The 12,026-nt window shown below is 38.2% G+C and overlaps 1 protein-coding gene across 1 annotated transcript; it reads left to right on the top strand.

Annotated features, from left to right (window-relative positions):
* Positions 1 to 2,313: 2,313 nt before the first annotated feature.
* LOC6039384 (cytochrome P450 4C1) lies at positions 2,314 to 11,172 on the top strand. The gene is made up of 7 exons (XM_038260740.1): positions 2,314 to 2,775; positions 2,844 to 3,096; positions 3,178 to 3,304; positions 3,381 to 4,133; positions 9,983 to 10,152; positions 10,217 to 10,343; positions 10,393 to 11,172. Exons 1-7 carry the CDS (start codon positions 2,424 to 2,426, stop codon positions 11,155 to 11,157), a joined length of 2,547 nt encoding a protein of 848 aa, XP_038116668.1. The 5' UTR covers positions 2,314 to 2,423; the 3' UTR covers positions 11,158 to 11,172.
* The last annotated feature ends 854 nt before the right edge of the window (positions 11,173 to 12,026 follow it).

Below are 12,026 nucleotides of genomic sequence, written 5' to 3'. Positions count from 1 at the left end.
TATTTTTTTAATCAGTCAAGGATGCCTATTTGGAGTTGGGAGACTGGATTTATGGTGATTTGTCAACAAATAATATTATTTATGTTAATTTTTCGAAAGGTGTACAAACTTTTTTTGCGCCTTTTTTATTTTCGTAATAGTATTTGTTATATAACTTTATATAGAAATCATCTTTTCATGAGCTTTTTGTAGCAAAATGTTTGGCATGAGTTTCTGAACAAAACGTAGTACTAGGTTCCTGTCAAACTTTAAATTTTTTACATGTTTCATCACAAAATGTGCATAGTGCCCAAGGGGTGTAAATACTTTTTTTACATACTGTATGTGCCTTTCTTTCAGTGTGTTTTGACAATGAGAATATTTGTTATTTTGTAGAACTGAACCCATCTAAATAATCAAAATTCACCAGAAGTTCCGTTTAAAAAACAAAATTCGTTTAAACCCAAAATATGACCAAACATCGTTTTTTGACAATTTGGGTCAATTCTGAGGACAAATTCAGATTCAGCGGGCAAAATAACATGGAAAAACATATATTTGGAAAAATTTCGAATTTCGTTAGGGTGGTCCCATATGATTTTTCCTTGAAAATTAGACTTTTTCAAATGAAGATATCTCGAGTTTAAAGTAAAACACCCCTGAGATTTTTTTAGCGTTTCAAATGCAACTTGGTGCTTAGAATTTGGCTTGCGCCTTTTCGAGATATTTAAGTTTCAAATTTGCATTTTTTTACCTTAAAATGCCTGTAACTTTTGACCCTTAAGTCTAAATTGAGCTGTCAAAAAATAAAAATGTTTGCTTTTTAAAGCTCTAAAAGTGCCCCGAATATCACTCTTCTCTAAAACTTAACCCTGAATTACCACGTTAAAAAAACTGATTTTTGAAGGTTTGCTCAGATGATTTCTATAAATTTGGTCGTAGAAGGCGTATATTACGAGATAAAATTTTGGTGTCTTCGACAAAGTTGCTTGGATTGGCAAGCCCAACAACTTTTTAGAACCGGAAAAAAAGCAATTCCCGTAATCGTGAATTAAGTTCACGAATGTGAGATCCACGAAGGAATTTATTCATGAGTATGGTGCATTTGCACCATAAACGTGAATATATTCCTTCGTGGTTCTCATAATCGTGAACTGACTTCACGGTTTCAAGAATTGATTTTTTTCTGTGAAGACAAAAAATCCCAAAAATATTCCTGAAAAGTTAGATTTTCAAAATCACCCTAATAATGATCCACCCTAATTTTCAACCAAACCAAAAGTTGCCCCTTTCTATTTGCAACAACTCTTTTGAAGACATCAAAACTCCAAAACATCACCATTTTTCGGAAAATCCGATTTCCAATTTTGTGATCTGGACCACTGTGCAGTGTTAAGAGAGTTCTTGATTCTTGAGCTTAAGATATCTTCTTTCAAAGTTGATTTTTTTTGGTTGTATTGTTACTTTGTAATCGAAATCCTGAATCGTAGACACCTTAATAGGGATAAATGGCTTGAACCGATGGAAAATTTATTCTTTTAAATTGAGATCAGATTAACAATGCATTGTCGTCATTGGAACAGTCCGTTGAATCACGCGGTGCAAGTAGAGATACTAGGCTTCTAGTCTCATAGACCAGTCAATGTGAATAGGAAGTTTCAAAACGAGAATTTTCTTTTGTTAATCTCAAACATTGTTGACAGCCAGCTTGACCAGTCTCATACTCTAGAGTCACTCGGGATGAAAGGCCAGTTTGGGTTCAGTGGGTGGCATTCTTTCTAGTGTTATAATTGTAGCTTATGCAGGCACAGGAGATGTGGGAACGGATTGAGCGATGACAAACCGTTGGTACTTTGCCGTTATTTATAAGGTTATACTAAAAGACATCCACAGGTTTAGTGGCACCGTGGAATATTAATCGGTGGATACTGTCATGTTGGTCAACACTTTTTGACTATGATGTAAAATAAATAAAATAACATTGAAACTATCGTTCGTAGAAATGTTAAGATTTCTTAGAATTTTATATATGATAATTAATATTTGTTTGTGTTCGAATTTGTAAAGCTTATATTTCGTGATCTTGAGAATAATTTCAACGAAGATTCCACCTTTTTGTCGAGCTATAGACGAAATAAAAATTGCATTATTGTTGAAGCTGTTAAGAGCTAGCAAATGCATTGTTTTGTCCATTACAGTACTCAAGCGTCGCTAGTTTAGTGACGGGATAGCTAGAAGGAGATCGAACCGATAAAGAAATAATTTGTCGTACACTAACACTCTATGACTAGAGATCATATTAGCACAAAAATTGACCAAGGGAATCCCTTTTAACACAACATCTCTTACCCTGAAACAGTCAGTCGAGAGCGGAGCACGAAGCGAGCGGGATCACACGTGGAATCTACAGAGCTAGTGGGATATTTAAGGAAAATTTGCACACAATGTGGATCGCAGTGCTGGGTATTTGGGTGGTCGTGTTTGGAATTTTCCAGTATGTGAAATTAGTGCAGAAGAATGCATTTGCTAAACATTTACCGTTGCTAAATGCAAGTTATCCTATCGTTGGAAATGGACTCATGCTTATTGGGAAACCAGAACACATAAAATTCCAGAACTTCCGGAAGTTGACTAGCATCGATTACCCGCTGTCAAGGTTCTACCTGGGCCCGCGAGTCATGGTCGGCACGACGGAACCAGACATTGCTCAACAAATTCTCACCGACCCGGTTTGGATGGATAAACCGTTCATCTACGAATTTTTCGAGCTTCCTTACGGGTTACTGACGTCCAAATGTGAATCCACAAGCCCAAGTGTTCGAAAGCCGTACTCAAACTTAATTGTTACCTCTTTTCGGCCACAGATGACATCTGGAAGAACCATCGGAAGGCGCTGAGTCCGGCGTTCAATATGAAGATCCTGCAAAGTTTTATCCCAACGTTCAAGCACTTTTCGCAAAAACTGGTGGACCGATTGGCCGTCCATCCCGCGGGGACGACAATTGACATCGATACCGATGTGACCACATGCTCGCTGGAGATTGTGCTGCAGACCACGTTCGGATACGATGCTTCGCAGCTTACCGAATGCAAAGAAATTGGCTCGAGTATTGAACGGTAAGCGTCTCCATCATTTCTTAAAGCCTCGTTTGTCTGCTTGGACAGCCGATGAAATAAAATGGTAAAATTTCGTTACAGATATTTTCACTTCATTTCGAGGCGTGTAATGAACGTGCATCACTACAGTGACTTTATCTATAGCTGGACTAAGGATTACAAGCAATCACAGTCTCTGCGTGTTTATCTGGAAAATTGGGCCAAATTCGTAAGCCAATACATCTTTTGCATAAGCCTTGTTAATTATTTTTAAATGTTTTTTTTTTATTTATTTTTTAAATCAGTTGCTGAACGAAGTGGCTCATCGTTATGCCGAGCGATCGACGAAACCAATAGAAAACGACGGTGTTAGAAAGCCGAAGATTTTCGTCGACGAGTTGTACACCAACAAAATGATCAAGTTCTCTGACGAGGAGTTGATACACCAAGCGTTCACGATGGTCGGCGCCGGGACGGACACGTCCTCCAACTCGGTGGCCTTTACGCTGCTGTCGCTGGGAATGTACCCGGAAGTGCAACAGAGAGTGTACGAGGAGGTGATGCGGGTCTACCCGACGGACGAGTCGGAATTTACGCCGGAATCGCTGAAGCAGCTCGAGTACATGGAGATGGTCATCAAGGAAACGCTGCGGCTGTTCCCCGTTGGGCCGTTGATTCTGCGTCAAAGTGTAGCCGATTCCACGATTGCTGGACTGTTTATACCGAAGGGGAACATATTTGGGATCGATATCTTCAACATGCACCGCCGGAAGGACATTTACGGCGAGGACGCGGACCGGTTTAATCCGGAACGATTTTCGCCCGAACGAAGCAAGGACCGAAATCCGTTTTCGTTTTTGGCCTTTTCTGGTGGTGCGAGGGGATGCATTGGAATTCGATACGCGATGATGAGTATGAAAATAATGGTGGCCTATATGGTGAAAAATTTTGTCATCAAATCAAAACTCAAGAACGAGGATTTGCGGTTCAAGTTCGACATCATACTGCGGTTGCAGAACGGATATTTGGTACAGTTGGAAAAGCGGCACAAAACGCATTGAACAGGTTGCCTATTGATTATCGGTTTATGTTAATAGGAATGTAAAAGTGCATTCAACAGAAACAAGGATGTGATTATGATTAAATACAACCCTTACGAGTGAATTAGATTGTATTTTGTGCTTTTGAAGAATAAACATGTTGTTACAGTAATTAAAGGTCCTACTATTTTAAGAACCTTTATTTGAACATTCACTTGCTGTTTCACTAGTAAAAGTAGAACTTATAAAACAAAAAACTACATCTCAAGACTATTTCATTCAGAGCAGCTAAATACTGCGTCCAAATTCCCTGTTCCATAAATGTGGGATCTTATTGTGCCTCCCACAATTGTGGAACACCTGAATTTAACAAATATTTTTCCAAATAAGTTGTCAGACCATTCATAAGTCATAACAAAGCTTGAGTTTCATTGGTTTCATATTTTTATTCATTATTTTGTAAAAATAAGTATTCCTGGAGAGAACCAAAGTTTGGTTACATCCGTAAGAAAAAATTATTCCGAATTTGTGAATTTCAAGGGTCATTTTTTTTCTTTGAAGGCTTGATATAAAACTTAAAAAATACAGTCGGTCAATAGGGAAGTTTGGGGTAATATGGACAGTGGGGGTAATTTGAACACCCCTTTAAAATCACCTTTTTTTCGGAAATAAAGTTAAAATGGCAATTTAAGTGCTAAGGCTAGTAATGGCCTAGGAGTATGGACAAACCAAAAAAGTTGGAATTGGTTAAGTAGTTTTGGCCGTTTAGCACTGCCTTAAGGGGTTACATACATGTATAGAAAATCACAAAATTTCATGTTTCAGAAAATTTATTCAATCCACTTTAAATATGATTTTCAATCACTCCTGAAAGTTTCATGAAGATATTCCATGATTAAACTGAGTAAGAGATGATTTACGCTCAAAATTTTGCCATGCGCAAAGCGAACTGTCAAACTTTGTGAGCGTTTTTCTCTAAACGCCGAGTTGATTTACGGGTGCCATGATATCTCGAGATGGGATGAACCAAACTGGCTGAAATTTGAGGTTAAGACTCGCAAGACATATTGCGTGTGCATGACGAAGCCGGTTTTGAAATTTTGCATTTTTTAAAAATACAAAAATCAAAAACTGACGATTTTTTATATGAAAAACACAGAAATATTTTTATCTTTTTTTCAAATATTTTTTTTTGAAAATCGGGCTTCGTCATGCACACAAGACCGGTTTAACGAGGCTTCACCAAAATTTTGAGCCGACTTGGTCAAAGCAGTGTTGAGATATCGTGGCACCCGTTTTTTGAAACTGCTAACTTCAAATATCTATATCTCGGCAATGATACAACCAAATGTCTTCAAATTTATTTTGATAATAGTTAAAAATATGTATTTTAATGCCCTTAAAACAGATTAAAAAAAAAGTTTAAGTGTGTGCTCAAATCAACCTCTGAAATTTTTGCCGATTTACATGTATGTAACCCCTTAAGTTCTAATTTCTGAGGGTTGGGAATTAAGGTTTTGCTGGGATTATATGGTAAAAAAGTGGACAATTTTTATTTAAGGGGGTTGCTTGGACGATGCCTGAGATATGTACGTATACGTATACATATTTTATCCATTTTTGTCATAAAAATTGAAATTTTTGATAGAACATGCTATGGGGGTAATTTGGACATGGCTTGTGAGGTAATTTGGACAAACCTGAAAGTCTACCTGTCAGGCAAAAAAAAAATAACTTTCATGGTTGGTTAAGTTTTAAAGAGATTCTAATCTAATCTAATCAGACCCTAGCGCAGCCAATCTTTCGAAAGGATCCTGGAGAGTGCCTTAGGTTAGATGACGCCTAGCACTCTTCTTGTCATTTATTAACATTTGTAGTGCGCCATTGCATCGGAATGCATTGAAACATCACAAGCGTTAAACCGGCCAGACCTACTGCGTAAAGCCGTATCGCAGAGATGACTCGTAATTGGGTTGAGTTTGAGCACTGAGTGTTCGAACAACAACACAATTCTGAATCGACAGGGGAGGAAGAAGCGTGGGGACACACCACCATACGCTCCGAGATTGTTTGGTTGTATTCGTTGGCAGCACCATGCTAAGAAGGTTTGGTACTCCGGGACCCTCTGGAATGGGACATTGTATTTCCACGAATGCCCTGGACACTATTTGCCGTGGTTATAGCGCCACAACTCGCTCTCTGTAACAGTATTCCGAATTCCAGTCCATGCTCACCAAGCCGTCATGGCCTAGTGGTTAGCATTTTTGCTTACCAATCCAAAGGACGGAGGATCGAACCCCGCTTCGAGCGACTTTGATTTTTCGTTCATATTCATCATTTCAAATTTCTGTGTTCTAAACTTTCTCGTTGGGAGCAGATGGGCATCGAACCCAGAACTATTCGCTTACAAAGCGAACACCGTAACCAGTCAGCCACGGCCGCTCCATTGGTTAAGTTTTAAAGGGATTCAGATAAATTTAGAGGGATTTAGAATGTCAAATCACTCAGACCCTAATGTTGATTGTTTTTAATTAATTTCTGTGACATTTTTAATTTCACAATACAATAATATTAAAATTTGATGGGCTACGGAATGTAAAATTAAAAAAAAATGATACACCCAAAGGAAAAATATATCTCATAATTTGCAACAGTGGATTTGCTGCAGAAAATGTCACATTTTATAACATTTTTTGCAGCAAGCTCCTAGATCATTTTTGCCCGCGTGTAAATATTTCAGCAATCTGCAATTCTCACCAACACATATAAGGCTGGCCCGTCCCCGAGCAACACTTCAAAGAGAAGCATATGTTGGTGCTCTTTCACTCACTTTTCATCAAGCGTCCATGGCGCGGTGGTAGCGTTTCGGATCAATAACCAAGAAGTTGGTGGTTCAATCCTAGTTCTGTTAAGGGTTTTTTTTTGTGAAATACAACCAAAAAGCCGTCGGTAATGTCGATAATTGTCGGTAACGGGCAAAAATGTCATACCCCTATATCGCAAAAAATGCATGAGGACAGTTTTCATGCAGATTCTGATATACTTTCATGCCGCCATGCATCACAATCATGCGACCGCCGGTTGGGTGTAGTTTCAGGTCAATTAATTCTATATAAAGATTGGTTTGGATAAATCCAAACGATACATTAATCACTAAAAACTATACTTTTGCCTAATCCAGAATCAATGTTTAAATCATTTCAGAATGAATGATTAAATTATGTATACTACACTGAACTTTTTGTTATCTTCCTATTGAATCATAGTTCTAATACAAAATCATTATTTAAACCTTTTTATGAAATATTGTGAGCAAAAAAACACTTAAAAATATAAAGCAATTACAAAACCAGTTGAAGGATATAAAACATGCCCAAAAAATCAAATGTTGAACTTATTCTTCAACATGTGTCCAAATTAACTTAAAAAAGGTGTCCATATCACCCCACAAGGTATGTCCAAATTACCCCACAAGGCATGTCCAAATTACCCCATAGGGGTGTGCATATTACTCCCACACAAAAATGTGGGGGTAATTTGCACACCTTTTAATTTTTGCGATAAAAATGAGGTTTCATCAAAATTTATCGAAATAAATGACATTTTTCCATAAAATATAGTCTCTATTATCCTCTGGTGTCATCCAAATTCCTTTAAAATATCTATACAGCCCGTGGCAGAGCAATTTCCTTAGGGTGTCCAAATTACCCCACACTCCCCTACGTCAATTGAAAGATCCTAAGAAAAGCTTTCACATGAAAGTAAAAGCAAATCAGTATGTTCATTTATCGATTTACTATGTTTTTTTGAACATTGGCCGATCTGTAAACTGTTCCGAATATGAGGGATGACTGTAGGACATTTTTGAAACATTCATTTCTACCAAAATCCCTGTTCAATAAAAAATATTTTTGAACATAAAATTCAAAATATTCAAAAACTTCCATCATTGTCATGATTTTTCGTTCAAAGATATAAATTTTGCGTCGCTTTCAATATTTTGACAAAATTCCTTCAACAAGTTGTTTAGAATAGTGCCCTACATATGCTGATTCCTTTTGGTAACGATTATCCCATTCCTTGTAATGTTATGGAAATCGTCATTAATCTATGATTGCCAACTAGGGCGTCAATGACTGTGCCACAAAATTATATAAATTTTGAAGCACAATTGATTTAGATCAAAAATTCTTTCAGTGGCTTCAAGAAAGCAACAATCAGCACATGCTGATTCCTTTTGGTGCTGAAATTCGTTAAATGGAATTTAATACAGAATATTCTATAGTGATGATCAATTTTCTTGGAAAATGATCAACGGCTTCACCTTAAATCGATTTTAAACATGCTAAATATGACATTAAATGCAGGTAAATGCATTTTAGATTGTTTCCAGTTGATAAGACCTCTTTTTCCTTTACAGTTTTGAAGTTTTTTGAAAACATTTTGCACAAACTGCCGAAAATGCTTACTGAAATCTTACGATAATTACGAAACTCCTTATATTAACTGAGAATTCCACAAAAAAAAAAAAATTAACCCCATTGACGGAACTATAGAGGGATGGCGTCGTCCACGTTTTCCACTTTTTCTCCATCGAAACCGACAACTTTACCGACTTTGTTTTGCTGGGCGAGATAGGAGAGATGTAACGCCACGCCACGCCCCCCCCGCAATCCCGTGCCTGAAGTTTTAAAAAATACATTACAACCTGATGCCAAATATAACCCATTTCTCTTTTTTAATCTTAACAAACAGCTGTGGGCGTTAGAGGGTTAAATCATTACAGTTGAAAAAAATGATGTTATGAAAAATTCTCCCTCTGAACGGTATTGTTTTGTCCTTTTGAATGTTCAATACTTCACTGACGGCATACAGTCCAGATTCGATTATCCGAAGCCTCGATTATTTTCAATGTCGAGTTCTACGACCCCCTTTTAGTCCAATTTGAATTGCTGAATGCAAATAAATTAAAAATGCATTTTTATTTTCAATATTTCATCATCGCCTTTTTGGCTGCCATCTTGGATTTAAAAATTCTAATCACGTTAGCGTAGTTTGGGGATCATACTAAAGCTCAACAATCAAAACTAAGACAACGAAAAAAAAAATTGTGGTTCGATTATCCGAAGTGAAATTTTGCCAAGACCTTCGGATAATCGAGTCTGGACTGTAGATAGAAATCGATTGCGCTGAAATATTTTTTTTAATATGTTTCACTAACACACTTTGACTTGCTGTGACTCTTGACAAATTGAGCAATGCAAGGGGTCTGTCGCAGCATACTTAACTTGGTGCAGTAGGTTGAACAAGCGAATTCGACAGAGCTTTAGCAGAAATCTAGGAGAGAAAGTGTATCAAAATGTGGATCGTAGTGCTAGGTATTTCTGTTGTTGTTGTGTTTGGAATTATCCGCTATGTCAAATTAGTGCAGCATAATGCATTTGCCAAACATTTGCCACTGCTGAATCCAAGCTATCCCATTGTTGGCAACGGGCTCATGCTTATTGGAAAACCTGAGCACGAAAAGTTTCGAAACTTACGGAAGATGACTAGCATCGATTACCCGTTGACAAGGTTCTACCTGGGTCCGCGGGTTATGGTCGGCACGACGGATCCGGAAATCGCTCAACAAATTCTCACCGACCCAGTCTGGATGGATAAACCGTTTATCTACGAGTTTTTCCAACTTTCTTACGGATTACTAACGTCCAAATGTGAATATATTGATTAAAGTGCTAAAAACCGTTATAAAATCTAATTGATACCTTTTTAATTTGGCCATAGATGGCATTTGGAGGAGCCATAGGAGGGCACTGAGTCCGGCTTTCAACATGAAGATTCTTCAAAGTTTTATCCCAACTTTTAAGCACTTTTCGCAAAAGCTGGTGGATCGATTGGCGGTCCTCCCGGAGGGAACGACGATAGACGTCGACGTTGATGTGACCACGTGCTTCCTGGAGATTGGACTTTTTACCACGTTCGGCTACGACTCCTCGAAGCTTACCGAATGCAAAGAGATTGGCTCAAGTATTCAACGGTAATGCTGAAAATCTACTTTTATTGCTGTTTGACATCAGCTAGATGATAAATTTCTATTGCAGATTTATCCATCTCTTATCGAAGCGGATAATGACCGTCCCTCACTATAACGATTTTGTCTATCGCTGGACCAAAGATTACAAGCAAAGTGAATCCGTTCGTGCGTACATGGACAATTGGGCAAAATTCGTAAGTCGGTTAGTAAGCATTCTCATCGAACGTTGCAAACACAATGCAGTCTTTCCAGTTGCTGAAGGAAGTGGCCCATCGTTACGCCGTGCGATCGACGAAACCAATAGAAAACGACGATGTCAGGAAGCCGAAAATTTTTGTCGACGAGTTGTACACCAACAAAATGATCAAGTTCTCCGACGACGAGTTGGTACACCACGCGATCACAATTCTTTGCGCAGCAACGGATACGAGCTCCAACTCGATAGGCTTTACGCTGCTTTCGCTGGGGATGTATCCGGAGGTACAACAGAAGGTTTACGAGGAGGTGATGCGGGTTTATCCGACGGACGAATCGGAGTTTACGCCGGAATCGCTGAAGCAGCTCGAGTACATGGAGATGGTCATCAAGGAAACGCTGCGGCTGTTTCCGGTTGGACCGATGATTTTGCGTCAGAGTGTAGCTGATTCAACGATTGCGGGACTGTTTATACCGAAGGGGAACATATTTGGAATTGATATCTTCAACATGCACCGCCGGAAGGACATTTACGGCGAGGACGCGGACCAGTTTAATACGGAACGGTTTTCGCCCGAACGAAGCAAGGATCGGAATCCGTTTTCGTTTTTGGCCTTTTCTGGCGGAGCGAGGGGATGCATTGGAATTCGGTTCGCGATGATGAGCATGAAAATAATGGTGGTCTACATGGTGAAAAACTTTGTGATCAAATCAGAACTAAAAAATGAGGATTTGCGGTTCAAGTTCGACATTATACTACGGAAGCTGGACGGGTATACGGTACAGTTGGAAAAACGGAACAAAACGCACTGAAAAATCCTTCCATTGGTAATTAGGAATGAAAAAGCCTTGGACAGATACTGGGATGTGATAATAAGAAAATGAGGAGCCTTAAGTCTAATTTCAATGCCGAGCATTTTTCATAGCATTTTTGTTTACTGTATGAAGAGCCATCTTTACCCGAGACTTGTATGAAACTTGTTTGCAAAATAACTTTTTGGTCATGGCGAACGTTTTCAAAATGACTGCGCAGGCTTAACTCATAGGAAGCATGAAGTTTAGGGTCCCCAAAAATACGTGCACATTGATTTTTTTTTTTAATATTTATCATGCCCGAATGGTTTTTCTCCAAAGATTTTATGGAGAATTAGGGCGGTTCGTTGCTCTTGCATACAACCAAAAAAAATGAAGGCAATATGTGGTTTATGTTGATAAATAGAGCAAACTCATAGCATTTTCAAAAAATAGTGAAAGGGCAAAATTTCCCACCGTTGTAACGCCACGCTACATACTCGATCGTAGAACAGAAACTAGAGCGTCCAATTTCCCGGGGTTACAAAATTCCCGGGAAACGGGAAATTTTCAACAAATTTCCCGGGAAATCCCGGGAAATTTGAAATTTGACGAAAATTATTCTAACCCTGTTTCTGATTAATCTTTTGCAACGAAATTGTATAGAACAGCAACTTTATTGGTCAAAATGAGTGTGAGGATCAATATTGATCAATGGCTTGACTGCTTGTAAAAAATCATGCAACTTTGAGAAAATATATAAACTTTCTAATTCTTAAATCATACAAATCGTCCCAAATGAAAGAAAATATTATTAGTATTTTTGTTGAGAAGGATTTTTTAAATCAAAGTGTTTGGATAGTGAAAATCTATGCTCCACAACAATGAAA

This window comes from Culex quinquefasciatus, chromosome 3 (genome assembly GCF_015732765.1).
Source record: "Culex quinquefasciatus strain JHB chromosome 3, VPISU_Cqui_1.0_pri_paternal, whole genome shotgun sequence".
NCBI classification, from domain to species: domain Eukaryota; kingdom Metazoa; phylum Arthropoda; class Insecta; order Diptera; family Culicidae; genus Culex; species Culex quinquefasciatus.
The sequence above is the reverse complement of the archived record's forward strand: the minus strand, read 5'-3'. Positions and strand labels throughout refer to the sequence as shown.